Source organism: Erpetoichthys calabaricus, chromosome 10 (assembly GCF_900747795.2).
Source record: "Erpetoichthys calabaricus chromosome 10, fErpCal1.3, whole genome shotgun sequence".
Taxonomy (NCBI): domain Eukaryota; kingdom Metazoa; phylum Chordata; class Cladistia; order Polypteriformes; family Polypteridae; genus Erpetoichthys; species Erpetoichthys calabaricus.
The window spans coordinates 125,068,171-125,090,250 of NC_041403.2; the positions used below are offsets into that span (position 1 = coordinate 125,068,171).

A 22,080-nucleotide genomic window follows, 5' to 3' on the forward strand; every position below is an offset into this window, starting at 1 on the left:
TAGGTAGCCATATTCTTTGACAATACATCCCCGAGTAGCCATGCACTGGGTCCCCCCCAGGGGCTAAAAATACCTAGTGGTAAAACTTTCATCAATTACTCAAACCAGTCGACATGACTTGAAAAGAAGCTGAAGTGCTTGCAGGGGACCGACATTGGTGGAGGGACCTTCTTGCTTAATGTGCTGAACAGCATGGGAGGGATTAAGTCTACATCTAAGTAATTTGTAAAACACCTAAACAAACCTACATTGGTAGACTAAGAGATAAGGAATATCTGATATAAGGCTATGTCCACACTACTACATTTCCTTTTAAAAATGCACACTTTAGTCTCTGTTTTTGCCTTTCACCCATACTACCCTAGCATTGTTAACCCTCAAAAATTAAGACTTTTGAAAATGCTTTCCTGAGCCTTACACTTTTAAAAATGCCAGCTTGGCATTGCAATGTGGATGGGTGAAAACATAGACTTTACAAAGGTCAGACTGTAATCATGATCTGATTTGTCTGTGCTTAATATGTAGTCTTTCCAGATTGGATCCTGCTTATTACAACTTCTCTGTCTTTAATTGGCCACCTTTCATGGAAGAAACGTATATCCCAACATAATGGACATATAGTTGTGGTATAGCGGGTCTGCAGCTTAACATTTTAGTGGCCTGTTTATAAATAAATAATTAATTGTCTGACTCAATCTCTGTGGGTGTGCATCCACACGCTGCTCCAGGAAGTTGGTGAGGTAGTTGAGGCGAGACGCACCTGCACGTGGGTGTGTGGCCTGTCTTGATTGCTCCATCGGGCTTCTGCAGTGTGCGATTGAGGCTCTGTACCCACTGAGGTATATAAGGGAGAGCCGAAACAATTAAAGGGAAAGAGGAGAAAGAAGAACAAGAAAGAACAGAACTGTGAGAACAGTGTCGAGTTGAAGAGGCAGGACAACCAGTTAGCCTGTGTAGTGAAGGGCAGAGTAGGCATGAGCCCCATGAAGGATCGAAGGATCACTGCTCTATGGGCAGATTGTCCCCACTGAATATTGATGACGAGTGGGTGTGATCGAGAGGGAGTCCTACCCCAGGGATCCAAGGTATGCCAGGGGAGTGAGAAGAAAGATGGGAGGACAACCGTCTCCAAGTGGTCTGGCTGACGTTGATCAAGGCAGCTAAGACAGGAGGTGAGGACTGTGGCTGCCAATGTCTCTGCCAACTAAGTGAACAATGGGTGAGCTGGGGAGATGAAGAGGGAATTGCACTGGGCTTGTCTGACAGAGCATGAAGGACCCGATGACTGCTGGTTTACTCTCCTTTTTAATTCTAATTTTAATCTCATGGATTTTCACCTGTTTTTAAGGCTTAATTATTTATTGAAGAGAGCACTGCGCTTTTTGGACACTGTTTGTTTTTTTGCACATTTTAATAAAAGCACTGTGAGAGTGTCATCTTCTGCTGGCTCATCCCTCGTGTATCTTATTGGCAGTAGCGGGTTCAAGAGGCTCCCTAGATCAAATAGGGGTGTGTAGCCGACCTACACCATCACAGTAGTAGAAAAGTTGCTTTCTATGGCTCTTGCTTACCTGTATGCATGTAAATTACGTTTTGTACAATTTGAACGCTGCATACATACACAAAGTTAAAGAATTTATCAGTTGCTATAGTCTTGAGTTAAATTCTGTGGCTGATGACATTATTGTTCCTTCAAGGATTTTTCTGGGCAGGTGTAGGCGAACATCTACATCATATATGTATTCAGTCATTTTAGTGTGGACAGAGATGCTTTCTTAAATGATATGAAAATGCTAGACTGGAGAGAGATTGCTTTCATTTAAAAAATCCATCTTTAAAAGATAATATAATGGTGTGAATGTAGCGAGCTGTAGTCTTTAATACTTACACTGTTTTTCAGCTATAACTTAGATGAACTGGCAGCCAGGCTAAAGATGTTTACTGCCTTGCAGCACTGATGTTGGCAATACATTCTGGCCCCTAGTAACCCTAAAAGAGAATACTTAATAAAAAAGAACCAATAAATAAATGATGTAAGTACTTTCCGTGTTAGCTTTACTTAGATATACCTGAACTATCTTCTAAATTCAAAACTGTGCTGCAAGAGTCCTAACACGAACTGGCAACAGTGAGCACATAACACCCATCCTGCTTTGCCTCCACTGGCTCCCTGTGTCTTACAGAATTGAACATAAAATTCTATTATTAACCTATAAAGCTTTAAATGGCCTTGCACCAGACTACATCAGTGTCCTGCTCCATCACTATGATCCTATTTGCTCACTAAGGTCCTCTGATTCTGGCAATTTTGTCGTGCCCCACACAAGCCTGCACTCTGTGGGTGACAGGGCTTTCAGCTGCATAGGACCCAGACTTTGGAATGACCTCCCGAAATTAATTAGATCAGCTGACTCAGTTCATTCCTTCAGAAGACAACTTAAAACTCATCTGTTCAGGAAGGAGTTTAACTTAACCTGACCTTCTGCCTCTTCCTTCAGTCTTCCTTTCTGTCAAGATGCTCAGTATAATTTGTGTGTGTGCGTGTTATATCACAAATGATGTTATTTGTTACGGTTTTCTTTTAGTATTGTATTTAGTATTTAACTATGGTTCATTATCTTTTATTCTATTTAATGCTTTGTATATCCTGTATCTGTTTAAATGTTCCATTCAGGAAACATCCAATGTTACATATGCCTGCTCTTTTTTCTTTCTGAGACTCTGTGAAGTACCTTGAGCATGGGAAAGGTGCTATATAAATAAAATGTATTCTTATTATTATTATTATTAATAATAATAATAATAATAATAATAATAATAAATTCTGTACATTAAACATATTCACCTAGTTCAACCTACTTTGAATCATTCTCCAAGTGTGTTTGTCTCCTTTTGTTATACTGTTTCAAAATGGAACTGTACCATGTACACAATTTATTGTATGTCATGTAGATCTTCTGAGATGTTTTACTGATACGGTGATTGGATTTGTAGAAAAATAATGCAGTCTTTGGCAGATATTAGAACAGCTGTGATAGGATCTGGTTTTAATTTTATTTCTGAGCAGAATGCTAGCTTAAGGATCCATCTTTCAAGCCAGTGCCAACAAAACAGGCAGTCAGCTTTTTTTTTAATAAATGTTTCCTTTTTGAGATTATTATTCTTTTTAGCTGTACTCTTGCAAGTTTTGCCTGATTTCCAGTGAGTCTTTGTTCTGACTGACTGATTTCACAACACATAATCATAGAGTTTGTTGTTGAAGAGAAGCCTGATAAGTCCATCATGTCTCATCAGTCACAGTACCCAGTGTGATATCTATGCATTTGTAAGCATTTCAGTGCAGATGTTTCTCTCACTGTCTGAGTCCCATTGCCTCAGGCTGCTTTTGGGGGATCATCAGGGCATTTTCTTCTTTTTGACAGTTGTTTTGCTATTTTTTCTCTCCTTTTTATTGCCGTTATAATCATAAAGATGGAACCTTGTCCAATAGTTATGTTCATCTGGGCTCTAATCACAAGAATTATGTCAATGTCTCTTCTCTAGATGGATGAGAAAACCTCGATGTGGAGTGCCTGACCTTCCTCGGATAAGCCGAAGACGAAGAAATAAACGTTATGCTCTGACGGGTCAGAAATGGAAACAGAAACACATCACGTACAGGTAGGCAATGCTGTGAATATCAGTGCTGCCAATGGAAGACAACTTGTATATTGAAATCCATCTTTGATTTAATTTGTGTGCACCCACACCCTTCCATCATTTTTCTATGTCATAAGTGAGTTTGATTATATTAGCCCTGTTTGAGCTAAAAGCTAAAATATAAAATGCAATCTCAAATTAAAGTAAAAAAATCTCTTCTGTGCTTTTGAAAGTGAGTATACTGCTGCCTTCAGTCCTTTTGATAGTTTTGGACAGCCCAGATGTCATATTGGCAAATTTCTTTCACGTCCCTGGTGAAGTCTAGACCTGGTGGGATCAATGATAGTAGTGGTATGAAAGGAGCCTTGGTAAAGTGCTGCTTTTGCTTGAAATCCTTTAAACCAAGAGTAAGATTAAGAGGAGCAGTAGTAACTGAGCCTAGTCTAATCACTGCAACCTGTCAGACTGCATCATTTTCAAAAACTGACCTCATAGTTCAGATTTGAGATCTTGACGTGCAGCTGTAAAAAAAGAAATCAAAGAGATAGAGGGAAACAAAAGGAAAAAAAAACAATATCTCCAACATGAACTCCAGTGTAGCTTTGAATATTTGCTCATTGATGTTGCTTTTTCTTAATATTGTATTTTTCTTGCAATGGTGAGTGATTCAGGGACAGTAAACAGTGAGCTCTGCTATTAATATACTCTGGGATTGCTTGACCTTTTTCTGTCTTCTGGTATAATTTTCAATGACATTTTTGATACGTCGCTGCACTGCTATGTCGGAATTTATTTCAATTGTGTGCTAATGTCAGATGTGCATGGTATCAATCACCTGAGTGTATAAATCACAAGATGCTTGAAAAGATTCGTTATTGCTGTATAAAGCAGTGCTATCACATTATCAAACTCTGGGCTTGTTATTATTTTTACAAGGCTTTTTCTTCCTTCTCTATTAAGAAATGTTAATCTATTGATGGCATGGAGGCCCAGTGGTCAGTGGCCCCCAAAACCCCAATCTCCACCATCTGCTCACTAACACCACTATTGAAGCAATCTGCAAAAACATCAAGTTTACTGTTTGCGACATTCACTTGCATCCAGATGTAGCATGGCAATTCATCAGGGCACCATTCTGATGCCAAAGGATGTGAGTTCAACATTAGCCGTCCATGTGACAAATGTAAATGTGTCTCTTGCTCCTTATTTGCAGAATGCCCACTTAGTCTAAACATGATTGTACTTCATACAGAAGATCTCTAGTGACACACAATCCAGTTGTATGAGCTAAATTTTAAAGTTTGGGGAAACATTTTGTTTTCTCAAGATATCAAGAAATTATTCTGTTATCTCAAGAATGCAAAAGAAATGTATTATATTTCATGGACTCTCTCAGCTTCCGTAAAGTTTTTCTTCTCTTCATCAAAGACATTAAGTTATTCTGCTATAACTTACAGTTGGCCTTACAGTGGAGTTTGGCTATTTGAAACCTCAGACCTGATGAGGTCTAGATATGCTCTGGCACCTCACAATTCTTGAGTTTAGAAAGCAGCTGTACAAAATGTACAGATGGATGAGTGTATTATGACTAGGTGGAATGGTAGAGCAGTGATTAGCTTAAAATATGGACTTAATTTCCAGTTTGGTCATTGTCTCTGCGAAGTTGCCATGTTCCTTCTGTATTTGAGTGGATTGTCTCCTGGTTCTCTTTTCTCTCACATCTCAAAGATGTGCATGTTAAATGAATTGGTACCTCCAGAGAGGTCCAGTATAAGCAAGTGTTGTGCTATTGATTAGTATCCCACCCTGGGTTGATTCTTGCCATCAACCTAATAGACCAAGACTCCCCATAAGCACCAATGACAAAGCTTGTTCATAAAATGAACAGAAGTGGCATTACAAAATCTAGAACATAATAACAAATTTTTTAACTAATCAATGTTTGTCCATTCATTGTATCTTGAGAATGCTCCAATAAAAGGTTTCTATGTTTTTTTTTTGACATACAAGTTATGGGCCAAGTATGTATACATACTACATTAAAATATGTTTTTCAGCTCTGCACAAATAAATAAATAAATTCTATGCCTTCAGGTCACAAGATGCACCCAGTATGTATGGCTTAGCTGTTGGCAATGTGATTGAATGGCTAATGTTATGGATGACAAAGTCCAAGGTTGTTGGTTCAGTACGCTCACTGGCTCAATGTGCAGTTCTTATGCAAGTAAGAGCCATCTTGGAATCTTCATCCTTCCTCTTCCCTACTTATCTGTGTGGTTTGTAGGCTCCTATTATCCATGGGGCCTCAAGTGATAGCTTAACTCGTAGTAATTTGGGGAAATGCCAGGAAAAGGTATTTATTTTAGTATTTTTACACATTTAAATCTTACAGTAATCCATTTGTCCAGTGCATGACTGTTACTTTATTATTGCTCAAAGATGCTGGTTTAAAGTACATTATCTTCAAGTGCATTTTATTTACAAAAACAAGGACTACATGCTCTTTTATGAATTACATTTTACTTCATTAGAATCGGATATACAACAACAACTTAAATATTTTTTATTTTCCTCAGCATACACAACTACACACCCAAAGTGGGGGAACTGGACACAAGGAAAGCAATCCGACAGGCATTTGATGTGTGGCAAAAAGTGACACCGCTGACATTTGAAGAGATACCCTACCATGAAATTAAAAGTGAGAGGAAGGAAGCTGACATCATGATCTTCTTTGCATCAGGATTTCATGGAGACAGCTCTCCATTTGATGGTGAAGGGGGGTTTCTGGCTCATGCCTATTTTCCAGGCCCAGGAATTGGTGGAGACACACATTTTGATTCTGATGAGCCATGGACGCTGGGAAATACAAACCATGATGGTAAGAATAACTCTTGGTTAGAATGTGCTATTGTGGATCTTGAATGAATATATCATTGGGATTAGACCCAGGACTGCTAATAATAATAATTCTTTGCATTTATATAGTGCTTTTCTCACTACTCAAAGCGCTCAGCAATTGCAAGTTAAGGGCCTTGCTCAAGGGCCCAACAGAGCAGAGTTATTGGCATTTACGGGATTCAAACCCGTAACCTTCCAATTTCCAGTGTAGATCCCTAGCCTCAGAGCCACCACTCCACACTGCTCTTTCCATTGGCTCATTTACTTTTCAAATTATTATTTTTTTTGTAATGGATTTGATGCTATACATTGTAAGATGTGTAATAATATATAGATTCAAAATTCCTTTTGTCTGACCTTAGTATTTTGGAGCTAATGTAATACAAACAAGTGATGAGTTATTTGGTCATGGGATGTGGTATATATGAGGACTCAAGTACTTGTATTTTGAACCAGTGGCTTCAGCTACATCCCCACAGCTACATTTTATTTTAAAAACAAACATTAATCTCTGATTTGACTTTCATCCAATTGAACTTGGAAGTCGCAATTTTCGAATTTCTAGACAGACTTTTCAACTGGAACGTCCATACAAGTTGGATTTCCTATTTGGAAACTCAGACCTAGTCTGTCAGATCCGAGTTTGTCCAACTTCTGATCATGACCTCAATTTAAAATGACACCGCAAACTTTAGTGAAAGCTATAGTATCATACTTTTGATTAGCACTTCTGTCTATTGTGCTTATTAAATCAGTTGTATGCACAGTACTGCCCAGCTTCTACCAGTTGACATGTTGCTACGATTTTTTGGAAATGCAAAATAAAGAAACATGCCTTTTTATCAACTGGTATATTTTCCAAAAAACTAAACACAACAAAAGTTTTCCTGGAGGCATCCATATTGGTTTTCCAAATGCTTTACTGGAACACAGTCAATTTAGGTGTGATGTATTTTCTAGCTCCAACATCCGAGGTAAATGGAACACAGCAATTTGAAAACTCAGACTCAAATCTCAATTCTAATTTGCTTGTGCTTATTACTTAGCCCTTCCTTGATTGGATCCTGCTTATTATGGCATCAAATTCCCTGATTGGTCACCATTACCAAAGAAAACAATACAGTGGTCCCTCCTCCATCGCGGGGGTTGCGTTCCAGAACCCCCCGCGAAAGGTGAAAATCCGCGAAGTAAAAACCATATGTTTATATGTTTATTTTTATATTGTCACGCTTGGGTCACAGATTTGCACAGAAACCTCTACAGGAGGTTGTAGAGAGACAGGAACTTTATTCAAACACTGCAAACAAACATTTGTCTCTTTTTCAAACCTTTAAATGTACTCTGTGACAAGACAGAGATGAGAGTTCCATCTCACAATTAAAAGAATGCAAACATATCTTCCTCTTCAAAGGAGTGCGCGTCAGGAGCAGAGAATGTCAGAGAGAGAGAGAGAGAGAAAAGCAAACAATCAAAAATCAATAGGTGCTGTTTGAGCTTTTAAGTATGCGAAGCACCATGCGGGAAGCATATCGCTTGACAAAGCAGCCGCAAGTAAGCCCAGCAAGGAAGGGAGCAATGTGAAGGTAGTCTTCCTGTATTTTTTAGACGAGCGTCCGTATCCTCTAGGGGTGCAAACAGCCCCCCTGCTCACACCCCCTCCGTCAGGAGCAGAGAATGTCAGAGCAAGAGAGAGAGAGAGAGAAATTCAAACAATCAAAAACCAATAGGTGCTGTTTGGGCTTTTAAGTATACGAAGCACCATGCGGGAAGCATATCGCGTAACAAGTAAGCCCAGCAAGGAAGGGAGCAATGCGAAGGTAGTCTTTCAGCATTTTTTGAGGAGCGTCCGTATCCTCTAGGGGTGCGAACAGTCCCCCTGCTCACAATATATTTGAGGAGTTTTATTTAATATGTAATGTGTGCTCTGATTGGGTAGCTTCTCAGCCATCTACCAATAGGGTCCCTTGTATGAAATCAATTGGGCAAACCAACTAAGGAAGCATGTACCAGAAATTAAAAGTCCCATTGTCCACTGAAACCAATGAACCAGCAAAAAATCCGCGATAAATATTTAAATATGCTTACATATAAAATCCGCGATAGAGTGAAGCCGCGAAAGTCAAAGCGCGATATAGTGAGGGATTACTGTATTCCAACACAGCAGATACAGAAGAGTTGCTTTCTAGGGCAATTGTTCTTTTGAGCACCAGTATGCATGTACTGTGCAATAAATGGCAATTTGCACAGTCTGAATGCTTCATGTCTGCATATCTGCACATCTGCATTTACCATCTCAAAGGACACCTCATTTTGATGACCATTACATGCTAAAAAGGATATAAAGCGAAATTAGTATCAACAGTGGGGCCTCTCATAGTGTTGTGATTTAACCCTGCAGGCTCACAAGTCAAACACTGTTGCACATTTTATGCAAAAGTATTACAAGTGAATATTTAAAAATGCAACTGTTCTTCTTTTTCGTTTTAAGGTAATGACCTGTTTCTGGTGGCAGTGCATGAACTAGGCCATGCACTTGGGCTGGAGCACTCCAATGACCCCAGCGCTATCATGGCCCCCTTCTATCAGTACATGGACACTCATAACTTCAAACTTCCCCAAGATGATCTACAGGGTATCCAAAAGATATATGGTATGTTACTGGACAAATATTCACTCTTCCATAAACGACTGTATGTAAACATTCTGTTTTTACCTAGAACTGAATGAACGCCTTCCATCTCAATGTAATTGGCCTCTTGTTTTAAACACTTAGTTTAATTTATAAAGCAGAAGTACTAGGTTTACAGTAAAGCAAGTTAGTATTTTATAATTATAAAATTGGGGATATCTGGGTTTCACTGTTACGCTTTGTTAGTATTGAAAAACTATAAGTAAGGATTATCTTTTATTTTCTGTTATTCATTAATAGACAGCTAAAACTTTCAAATCGACATGTGAAAATTGTTTTTCAGGAGTAATAACTAACTGGGAAAGCTCAGTAGCACAAATCCATGTATTTGTATACATTATGTTTGTATTCTATGTATGAAGTTATTGCTCGAGTGGTGGAAAATCTGCAATAATCAGTGGATGATTTGTTTTTTGTTTTTTTTTTGTGGAATCATCATACTGTCAGCCTGACTTACATCATTTTGTACTTTAGTGTCCCCACAGGCGTTTCATGTTCAGTAATTATCTGAACATGAAATCAGACACATGATTAATTACACAATTCAATATTAATTCCTATTTATTCCTATAAGACCTATATGGTGAAGTAATCACTTTTTTGCTAATCTTTCTAAACATAAGTAATGAAAGTTATAGTAAGAATTTCAATAGTATGTCATCTAAAACACTGCATCAATGTTACTCAACATGCACTGCAGATGTAAGCCACAGGCAGAAGACATTTCAAATTTAATAAAGAAGTTAATTAACCTCAGCATCAAAAATTGTAATGGGAAGGAGATCAATAATGGTGAATAATTTTGTTTATGGTGTAACTAAGGATATGATTAGTTCAAAATGGGCGATTAGAAATACTTTTTTCTTTCACAAATGAATGCTATCAACAGTAGAGCAGTTTTAAAATCAAGTCAGCTTCACCAGACTTTTCTACCACATTTTGCTTAATTGCATTAAATCAAAATTAAAGAAATAATGAAAATATTTGTGAGTGTATTATCCTAAAATGAATATATAAAGATACACAGGATACATATTGTGGACACCAGGGGTTGCACCAGCTCCCCAAACACCCAACACAAACAGGCACGGACACAAGGTAAAAGCACAAAGAGTCTTTTATTGTGGGAAACTCTTTGAATCAAGCGTTTCCCACCACCATCACAAGTATATGCAATAAGCACAATAAAGCTACCCTTTACTTCCTTTCTCTCTCTCTCTCTCTCAGTCACTGCCTCCTCCAGTCCTCCTAGCAAGAATTGTCCAACTTCCTCCCAACTCTGGCTCTTCCCGGGGAGTGCTTCCAGTGACATGACTCTGCAGTTGCAAAGCACTTCCAAGTGAGATGGATCCCTATGGAGTAGGGATTACCAAATCCCACAGCTCCCCCTGGCAGTCCCCACGGGACCCAACAAAGTTGTACCCCGGGTCTACAATACCCGGCATGCCTTGTGGGCGCCCATGTGGAGATCCAAGTGTGGGCTCACTGCCATCTAGCATCCTGGGGGAGACAAAGCTCTGTGTAAGGCATAAGGCATCCTGGCTGGGCCGATCCTCACAATATTATATATGCATTTTTATTGTATTTGTATTGAAAGAACTATGAATCATGGGTGTATATTACAAAGGGTCTATAATATTGTCTGCTGCTTGTTTGTGGACTTAAGCCATTTATTTTATAACTGGCTGTGTAAGCCCATGTTGTAAAAGGCCCGGGCTCCTAGAAACTATTGAATTCGTCGCAAAAAAAATTGAAATACAGTGATGTCAGGTAACTGTAAGGAACTACTCTGGACAAGGGATGAGGATCTATCTCTGATGTTGTCCCACTGGCCCAGTTAAGTAGGAACTCATAATATTATTTCCATTGTCCCCGCAGGCATTATATTCAATGTCATACACCTTAAAAAACTTCACGGTAAACAACATTCCATACAAAAAGCTTGTCGCAATCTTCAATCAACTTGCCCTGAATCTAGGATTCTTCTACTTTTACTTTGACACTTTGCATTTGTCTCACTCTGGAAAATGCCATATATAACTGTCCATGCCCAAAAACTGGTCCCGGCAAAAAAATTCCAACGCAATCCAATGTTTGAACTTGCAACTTGTTATAAGTCATTGCAAAGGCTGGGTTTACAGGAAACTGTCTCCGTTTCAATGTGAAAGGCAATCCAGTCTCAGATGGACATAAATTGATTCAAGAAATCAACACTGTATCACCTAATTGAGTAAGAACTTTCGCTTGATTTACCTTTTGTTTCAAAGCTGTAACAACCAAGCAAGTTCTGTTACACAGTCCACGCATCGTATTTAGGTTTCAAAGGAGCATGATAATACATCCTGCTTTCAATGTAAGACTATGATTTGGCATTCTAGACGGTATAATGCTGTTCAAAAAGTCCACAGGAAAGTTGTGTCTATTCTGCTTGTCATCCGTTACAACAGAGTCATCACTTAGATAAATAACATACTCACCATCAATGATGTCAATTACTTGCTTGTTAAGTCATTCAACAACATAATTGTTTGGGCATAGAATGGCTCGCTTGGCAAAGGACTGTGCCATGTCCTTAGAGACTCTGTATCCAAATATTTCATTAACAATGGAACCATGGCACATCATGGATTCTGGCACTTCAATCAATCAATCAATCGCATTGCTTGTGCATTAGTGGCTAAGTGAGTTTCTCTTTCCTTGGTGGTTTCGTTTTCCCAACATGCTCACTTCCTTTGTCTATCAGTGGCTAAGTGAGTTTCTCTTTCCTCGGCAGTTTCACTTTGGCAATGGAGTCACTTTCTTTCAGCTTCATGCTGTAGCATCACACTACTTTCTTCTTCAGACTCTGTAACAAGATGAGACTTCAGACATGGGAAAGGTTTGGGACAGCCATCCATATAACATGTTAGTGGCTGCAAAAGTAAAAAATTGTAAGACCAGAGTAGTTTACAAGACTGAGTCCAAAACAGAACTAAATTTCAGAGGAAGGGAGTGAGGCTTTATAGGAGGTCTGGGGGAAGTGATGTCATCCTTGGGGCTGGGACCAGAAGTGATGTTGTCTTCAGGCCCGGGACCAGAAGTGATATTGTCATCGGGGTCGGGGCCGGAACTGATGTTGTCCTTGGGGCTGTAAGTGACAAGTCCTGAGTTGAGGCAGAGGTTCCTGGTGGGATTTCCCAGGAAATGTCTGCAGGGGACTTAGAAAGAGAGTTAGTGTACCCCGCCGCCCCCTGGGCAGATGTGTTACCCTTATTCTTTAAGCCTTTCAGCTGCCTCGTATTCGCACATGTGTAACTAGACTCCCCCCTCAGACCAGACCCGTCTGGTCGGGCAGCCTGCACCGAGAGGTCGTGAGCCCAAGAGAGGGCGTCAGCGTTGGCATGAAGAGACCCCTTTCGATGAACGAGCGAAAACTTGTATTGCTGCAGGTCAAGAAATCACCTAGTGACCCACGGATTTGACTCCTTGTGAAGGGCCATCCACTTTAAGGGTGCATGGTCCATCACTAGAGTGAACACCTGTCCCAAGAGGTAGTACCGCAACTGCGTAATCACCCACTTAATCACCAGAGCTTCCTTCTCCACCACTGCGTACCTGGTGTACCGTTCCAACAGTTTAAGGTTCAGGTACATGACAGGGTGTTCAACACCGTCGACGCTTTGGCTCAACACAGCTCCCAAGCCTGAGTCTGAAGCATCCATCTGGAGGGCAAATCGAAGAGAAAAGTTAGGGGCTATTAATATAGCTGCAAGTCAGAGCCTGTTTCAAGTCACTAAATGCAGCTTCCATCTAGTCAGACCATACCACTTGGTTGGGAGTCGGTCAAGGGCGCCGCTCTCTCGGAGAAGCGAGGCATGAACCGGCAGTAGTACCTAGCCAAACCGAGAAATGATTGGACCTGCCGCTTGTTTCGCGGACAGGGCCATGTCAGAATGGCATTTAATTTTGAACATTGTGGCTTCACAGTACCCCAGCCCACCAGGTAGCCCAAATATTTAGCTTCTCTCAGTCCAAAGAAACATTTCTTGGGATTGATCCGAAGCCCGGCCTCTCCTAGTGCCCGCAATACCGCTGTGACCTGCTGTACATGTGTCTTCCATGTGCTGGAATAGATGATGATGTCATCTAGGTAGGCAGCACTATACGTGTTATGGGGTTGGAGCACTTTGTCCACCAGATGCTGGAAAGTTGCAGGTGCCCCGTGTAACCTGAATGGAAGGATACGATACTGCCAATGCCCGCTAGGGATGCTAAACGTGGTCTTAGCCTTTGTGGACTCCATTAAAGGAACCTGCCAGTACCCCTTCGTCATGTCAAGTGTGGTCAGGAACCTAGCTGGTCCCAAGCTCTAGAGGAGGTAGTCCATGAGTGGCATGGGATAAACATTGAACTGGGAAACCTGGTTAAGCCGATGGAAGTCATTGCAAAACCTCCAACTGCCATCGGGCTTAGCGACAAGGATGATGGGACTGGACCAGGGACTAAAACTTTCCTCAATCACTCCTAGTTACAGCATTTGCTTGATTTCCAGTTCCACCTCAGCTTTCTTTGCCTCCGGAAGTCTATAGGGCCACTCTTGGACGATAACCCCCGGCTCAGTCAATATGTCACCAGAGAGGTCCGGCCAGGATGTTCACTCACCACCTCTGGGACGGTGCGGATAGCTGTTTCCAGCTCCTGCCTCTGTCTGGAAGATAATTCCTCACCGAAATTAAGGGGATCCATTTGAGCAAAGAGTGAGCAGGGCTGACCAGAGGAGGAATTGGGGTCCCTCTCCTTCCACGGTTTCAGCAAGTTCACATGATACACCCACTCGCTTGGCTGATGATTAGGTTGTTCTCACCAAATAGTCCACCAGTCCTTTCCTCTCCTTAATTTCATAAGGGCCTTGCCAATGGGCCAGCAATTTAGAGTTAGAGGTGGGAACCAATACCATGACTCAATCCCCCAGATAGAACTCCCGAAGAGTCGTGCCACAGTCGTAAAGGCGGGCCTGTGCTGCTTGCGCCTCCTCCATATGACTCTTTAGACTCAGTCTAATTTTATCAAATCTATAGCGTAACTGTGCGATATATTCTAGTATATTTGTCAAGGGAAAGCCTCTCCTTCCCAACCTTCCTTTAAGATATCCAATATACCCCGGGACTGTCGTCCATATAACAATTCAAAAGGTGAGAAGCCTGTAGAGCAGTGATTCTCAATCTGTGGGGTGGGCCCCCCTAGGGGAGCGCAAAGTAACAAAAAGGGGGGCGCGAAGATATGAAAAAAAGAAAACAAGAATCGAAAATATGAAAAATACATCTATTGAAACCAAAACAAATTAACTTAAGCTACATTCTGATACTAGAAAAATAAATATAGAGTTACATAAATGTCGATAAAAGTTAATTAGGTATAATAAAATATCCATCTATGATATATCATTAATTAAAAAAGAACAAATTGGTATTAGTGGGCTCCTTTCAAAAAAACCTTAGGGGGACGAGATTAAAACTGTTATGAAAACTCGGGTCACAAATACTTAAAGGTTGAGAAACGCTGCCGTAGAGGCTTGGGGGACTTCCCGATAGGCAAAGAGAATGAGGGGGAGGAGCTGATCCCAATTCCTCCCATCCTTGTTGACCACCTTACGAAGCATCTGTTTGAGAGTCTGATTGAACCTCTCAACTAAACCATTAGTTTGAGGATGATACACCGTGGTTCTTAAGTGCTTTATCTTCAGTAACTTGGCAGCTTCCTTGAACGTTTCCGAGGTAAAAGGCGTCCCTTGGTTCATTAGAACTTCTCTAGGGATACCGTCTCGTGCAAAGACCCCTACTAGTTCCCTTACGAATGCTTTAGAAGTAGCCGAACGCAAGGGAGCGGCCTCTGGGCATCAGGTCGCATAATCTATGAGGACTAATACTGTATATATTTATGTCCTTAGGCTGAGGGTTCTAAGGGTCTTACTATATTGACCCCAATTCGGTCAAAAGGAACATCAATCAGGGGAAGGGGAACAAGAGGAGTGTGGTCCCTCCAGGGAATTTTCCGCAGTTGACACTCCGGACAGGAAATGCAAAAACAGCAAACCTCCTTATTAATTCCCGGCCAGAAAAACCGGAGCTTGATTCGCTCCAATGTTTTTTCGGAGCTGAGATGGCCTCCAAGGAGGTGGGCGTGCCGGTAGGTTCACAGGATTAGCAGCAACTTCCGGTCCTCCCCCTCATGCTCCCGATATAATAAGTCATTTTCCATAACAAAGCGAGGTCCCTGTGGCATGGGCTAATGCGTACACTGGCCATTGACGAGAACCACTGCATTCTTTGTGTGTTTCAGAGAGTTGTCATTCCATTGTTCTCTCTTGAAAGGAACCTGTGTCGCTATAAACTGAAAATGCAACTCAGAGAGGGGGTCTGGTCTGACCTCAAAGGGCGGAGATTCCTCCCGGGCTGCCGGGGAGCTGATAGATGACATAACAGCCCTCAACGGACCAGGAGTTTCTGCATCACCCTCTTGGCCCTCTGTCTCACTCTGTGCCAGCTGGTTACACGGCGTGGAGGCAGCTTGAGATGAATCTTTCTCACCCACCGCTAGGCCCAAAGCTCGACCGTTTAGTACTCAATAGTCTACTGCATTTTCTATCAAACCAGTCCTGTCCTAGTATCACAGGAAAAGGTGGGTTGGGAAGGACTGCTACAGGGTATCTTTTTAGCGTCCCTCTGTGACAGATGTAACACAAGGCGCATTTACAGTATATGTACGGAGTTCTTCGTGTATACACTTAAGACTGGTCATTTGTTTAGTCAGCTGTCGCGGCAAGACATATCGGTGAGCAACAATAGTGACATTACTGCCAGAGTCAAACAAAGCAGTGACTTCATGTCCGTTAACAAGTATGTCTCCGGTATGTGAAGACGTCAGGGGGTTGGCCAGGGCACACAAAGCACATTCCCACATCCACCTGCATTCTTCCTCGCTCCTGGACAGGTTGCACACCAAGTGGTCCAGGGACTTCAGAACAGGCTCCAGTTTATGTGTACGAAACTTTTGTGGGACATAGTCTCTAGGGAGTCCACTAGAGGATCATTCTGCCCTCCCAGATTGCGAGGCCGGCATAGGTTTTTTTTTCACGAGCTGTAGGAGCTCGCTTATTGAGTGAAGGACTCCCCAGGCCGGCTGGGCAAAACTGTTGGGTAGATGCTGGAAAAATAGGAAGCAGGCTACCTGCTCCACCAATTGGTAGGTGGTGAGTTACCACAGCTGTAGTCACCACTCCACCTGCTGCCAGAGGGCCATAGCCTGCTCCGGGATCGACCACTCTGGATCGAATACCCAGCGACTTAACGCCTTTGCCCGCTGGCCTGGGGATAATCCACCATTAACGAGGACCTTGGTCCCAATGGGCAGCTCAGCTCTCTCATCCGAGAGAGCGTAATAAGCCCTTTTCATTTCTTTCCCAGAAACCAGCCCACGTCTGTGGGTCCCATTTACATTTTCCCATAGGTAAGACCCAAGCCTGGATCTGCCTTTTTGGAGCAGAGCCTGCCCCGTGTCTCTCCTGACCCTCGGACGCACTCCCTGCCCAGAAACTCAGCCCCGGTACTTTCTCATCTGGGTTAACTTTGTATTCTGTCCAAAGTATCTTCTGGGACACCATCCTGCCAGGCTACGCCATTGTAACAAGACGAGACTTTAGACATGGAAAAGGTTTGGGGCAGCCACCCATATATTATGTTCCTGGCTGCAAAAGTAAAGAATTGTAAGACCAGAGTAGTTTACAAGACTGAGTCCAGAACAGAATTGAATTCCAGAGGAAGGGAGTGAGGTTTTATATGAAGTCTGCGGGAAGTGATGTCATCCTCGGGCCAGGACCGGAAGTGACGTGTCCCGAGTTGAGGCAGTGGTTCCTGGTGGGATTTCCCAGGAAAGGTCTGCAGGGGACTTAGAAAGAGAGTTAGTGTACCCCGCCGCTCCCTGGGCAGATGTGTTACCCTTATTCTTTGAGCCCTTCAGCTGCCTCCTATTCACACGTGTGTGACAATTCGTTAACTTGGTGGAGCATTTAAATCTAATCAAAGATAACAGAACCAGACAGACAGACAGACACACTTCCATGCGTAGACATTTATATATAAGACGATGATCCCATACTACAAGTAGCTCTGACATAAACTCAGCTGGGTTTAGACAAATTAGCTTTTACTTGTGGAGGAATGAAGTGCATTCCAAAAAAATGTGGGTTCTGCATATTAAATATTAAAAGTGCCAAATTAGCCAGTTAATTAACCAAAGGTTGAGACATTAAAACTACTTTTTCAGCTTCAAATTTCTTCTGTAGCTATTTCAATTTTTTAATTGCTACTTTTTTTTTTTACTTGATTTCTCCAATAGAGGTTTTGATTTTTACAGCCAGATGCATTCCCTAATGCCAACTCTTCCCATTTATCTGAGCTTAGAACCATCTCAAAAATGGAGGCTGGGTTAAAGGTCGAGACATAAAAATGATTAATACTAAATAAGGTCTGAACTTTTTAAAAAATCTAGAACCAGAAAAGGCAAAAGAGAAAAGAGCCATATGCAGTTACCTTTGAATTGGTGAGAATGAGGGCCTGCTTATGGAAAAATGTCCTAAAGAACTTTCCTGAAGAAAAATCAAGAGAAACAAATAAGAAAAACATACAAGTATGCCCCAACAAACTGTCTGATTGCTTTCGTTTTCTGTTTAAGTTTGTTTAAAATGTATCAAATTCTTGATAAGTGTAGCACATATCTTTTATAACATATTTGTGAGTCATTGGGCATAAATTTATTTATTTTAAAAATACTTGGTTTTAGGACCCCCGGCTGAGATGTCAGAACCAACCAGGCCACTGCCTACAATTCCAGCGCGGCGTCCGCACTCAACCTCAGAAAGGAAGCATGATCGACAGTCTAGGCCTCCTCGACCTCCATCTGGTGACAGACCCTCTTCACCTGGCATTAAACCCAATATCTGCGATGGAAACTTCAACACAGTCGCCTTGTTCAGAGGAGAGATGTTTGTATTCAAGGTAAGAGAATGGGACCATTTTGCATCTTGGCTGACATTTTTCTCTTCTTCCATGTTCTATAATACAGGAGCTCAAAGAGCTATGAATGTGGTAAAAAGACAAAATCTGTCCAAGTAACTGGCAGCAGGATTAGGAGTAAATTTCACTTTCAATATTCCAGTTTCTAATTTAAATAATGCTAATCATTGCTAAAAGCATATATATTTACTACATTTTCTCATTCTATTGTGACTGTTGGGTTTGTTGTAAGGTAGTGAGTCACTAGCACAAAATCAAAAAATTAAAGCCTAATATTAAAATTAAAATTTAATGATTAAATAACATAACATTCTCCAAGTTTCCTAATCCAGTTCGGGGTTGTCCAGGCCAAAGCTTCTCTTGACATAATCAAGAGTAAGGTAGATAAAAATTTGGGGCCTGGTGCCAGTCAACTCATAATTCATTTTTTTGCTAGTACATACATTTTTACTTGAATTTAAAAAAAAATAGCATATGCACTACAGACCAGTGCTTGATCTCTTCTTTAAAATGTGTTTCAACAACATAAAGCTAGAAAGTGGAAATATATTGCATCTTCATTGGACATGCAAGTAAGAATTTCACTGTTCTCTGTACACGTTCCAATTCTACTATTAATACAAATACAAATCCTAATCATACTACAATGCAGGTGAATAAAGATTCTAGAACACTCCTTGTTACTAGATACAACTATAAGGACGCTCTGGGTCACATCACCAGTGATGTCTCGTGGGATAATTGGGCATTTCAGATCTTACAACATCAGATACCTTCACCCAGGTGACCTTGGTGGGGTTGACAAAAGCATTCATCCATGGATCACCCCTCTTTATGTACAGTACAACCATCTAGTTGCTGATCTGATTGCTGATCATTTCAAAGTCCCCTTGATACTAGTGTGTAACATTCACAGAGAGTTCAGCCATCACGTGATGCCTCTGTAGCTCATCTCAATTGGATGGCAGTGAGCTTGCCACCACTTGTTTCCAGTGTTCCTCCAAAAGACCCAGTACTTAGCATGCTTCCTCTCAAATGCCTCTTTCATCCATCCAATGTCAATTCGATCAAGGCAAGCTTTTTTGAGGCCTCTGAAAAAATTACTATATACATTCACAAAGATGTTACTGTGATGTGAGGCAGACCCTTGATCTGCTTGCCCAAGTCAGCCTTTAACTACCAATCCTGAGTGGTGTAGAGTAGGCCTGCCAACTCTCTAGGCTACGACTAAATGTTTTCTTTTTTATATTTACCAATATTCCACAGGAGAAACCAGACAGCTGGACTACCCTTTTACATGGGCAGCGTATTTTGGTGCCAGTACTCTGGTTTGTTTTCCAATTGGTGTACTTTCTGTTGAATTTTCATGTTCTCCCCATGTGCATATGGTTTTCCTGTAGGGACTCCAGCTTCCTTCTTCATCTCGAAAGTGTTATATCACATTAATCAGTCCATGTTTCGTTGACTAGCTGCTTTGATAGATTTGTGCGCTGTTTAAAAATGGGCCTTGTCTTGAGTCCATTACTTCTTGATTGCGTTTGGCTTCTTTAACTCTAGAGTGCAAAACAGCAACTATAAAATGAGTGGATATTAAAGTTAAAACAATTGTGTTAGGCATGATGGATGAGGACAGCCATCCATTTCATAGACACTTTTGCCCCAGATTGGAGGCCTATCTCCAAGATTATACCTGTCAAGACTTGCCATGGCTCCATCCACTGACCTTCCTTTTAGTTAACTGACAGTCAAGTACTCTTTTTTGTAATCGCAACCTTAGACAAGTACAAGGTTGAGACAAAATTGCATACCTTCATGCCCAGGGTGTAATGTGAAACAACACAAGATAGGATATACTGTAACCAGGGCCGGATTTTCCTATAGGCTAACTAGGCTTCAGCCTAGGGCCTCAAGATCAAGAGGGGCCTACATTCAAATTGTTAGCAAAATTTTATTATCTCTCATGTAATTTACAAACTTAAAAATGGAAGGTGAAAGGGCCTCATAAGTGGAATAGCCTAGGGCCTCTTTTCATATAAATCCGGCCCTGACTGTAACATATTTTACATCAATGTACAGGAGACAAGACAAAACAGGGTGCCACACAATAACATGTATAAAAAATGCTTAAGTTATTTCCTTTTTTGTTAGGCTATTAAACAAAGTTATTGCACTGATCTAGTTGTAAAAATTAGAATATAAGCAAAGATAAGGATTAAAAGGAAGAAAAAAATATGAAGTTCACTGCTCAACAGGAGACAATGAAGGAATTAAAGAGTCTGGCAGCCGAAAAGTATTTCTTTTCGTCCAATTGAGAAAGGCTAAGATGAAGAGCAATAGAAAAAGCATTATCAGTGGGTCAAGGTGCCTCAGAAGTTTAGCCTTCATAATGACAGAAGTGAGTGCAATCAGATGATAGTTATTTAGACATGTTACTGAAGGCTTTTTGGGCACAAGAACAATAGGTGGTCTTAAAACACTTGGATACAGAAGCCTGGTAGAGTGATGTGCTACAGATATCTGTGAAGACATCAGCAAATTGACTAGCATACTCTCAGAACGCATAACTAGGTACAGTATATTGTCTAGACCAGGCGCCTTGTGAGGGTTGATTTTGGAGAAGCTAATCCTCACAGCGGCAATAGTCAGAAATATCACCTGGTCATTGAAGGAAAGCAGAAGTTTCCTTGCATGTTCATGGTTTTGCATATCAAATCAACCATAAAAGTTGTTCAACATATTCTTGAGGGCAGCATCATCATCAAAACCACAAGTATCTAGTGCCTTTAGTGTCTTCAAAGTGGATGTGGACTTTTCACGCATGTACACACTTTGCCTGTTTGATGGCATGTGACAGGTTAGTCCTAGCTCAGCTGAGGGCTGCTTGAAGGCTGCTTTGTCACTCACTTTAAAGGTAGCATCCTGGATTTTGAGGAACATGCATACCTCTGATATCATCCAGGGTTTCTGATTTGCTCCCACTGTGAGATAGCTAGTAATACTTTCTAACACAGTCAAATGGGTGGGGGCAAAATCCAGATCATTCAAACTGAGGCCTGGGCAATATGTAACAGCACCGTTATGCTTTAAAGGTGACTGGTCAAGACATCATTGACTGTTCTAGGGACATTTGTTGACACTTTACTCAAAATATGGGCATAAAAGACAACGCTATTAGACCTATTGAATCTTGGTTCATGTGTGTTTGCTGTGCTTGTTTAAAATCTAATAGTTATTTCCAGTCACATAATCAATAACAAGGACAGCAGTGTCTCAGTGGAATACAATATGAATCACTTATTAGATCTATATACTGGCACACAGCACCTTGTCAAGCCTCTTTAACAGAGCGTACACTACATGTTTCTTTCTTTTAGAGCATAGTCAAGAAGCTTGAGGATTCTGTGGGGGGATTTGAATTTGTCACCTTGTGTTTTCAGGTATACCTTCTTAACCACTACACCACGTTAGCTTGCTCGTCTTATACGAGATGACTCTTTTTTGGTGCTATGTTATTTAATCCCACTTCTCACCCACCAGTTACTTGATCTGTTTCCTCGAATGCACCTCTTCCTCCTCCTCTTTTTTTCTAAACATAGTAAAGTTACTCAGTGTTTCTGCAGATACCGCAGCTATTTGTGTGACTATAATAAATGGAAGTATTGTCAAGCAGCCAATTAGAATGCTGCTAACCTCCAGCCTTATGTATACTGTAAGTGTTGCTATGGGCGATTTTTGCCATGGGCTGTACTGAATATTGTATAATTCTAAAAACTGTTCGGGTCCAAGATGTTTTCTTGAGAT

The 22,080-nt window shown here is 41.1% G+C and overlaps 1 protein-coding gene across 1 annotated transcript in view; it reads left to right on the forward strand.

The window, feature by feature from the left end:
* Nucleotides 1-22,080, forward strand: part of mmp24 (matrix metallopeptidase 24) — a 149,940-nt gene that overhangs the window by 95,948 nt on the left and 31,912 nt on the right. The window contains exons 3-6 of the mRNA XM_028810610.2: nt 3,544-3,660; nt 6,216-6,520; nt 9,029-9,190; nt 18,047-18,261. Of these exons, the coding sequence (XP_028666443.1) occupies nt 3,544-3,660; nt 6,216-6,520; nt 9,029-9,190; nt 18,047-18,261 (799 nt within the window). The remainder of the gene's footprint in view (nt 1-3,543; nt 3,661-6,215; nt 6,521-9,028; nt 9,191-18,046; nt 18,262-22,080) is intronic.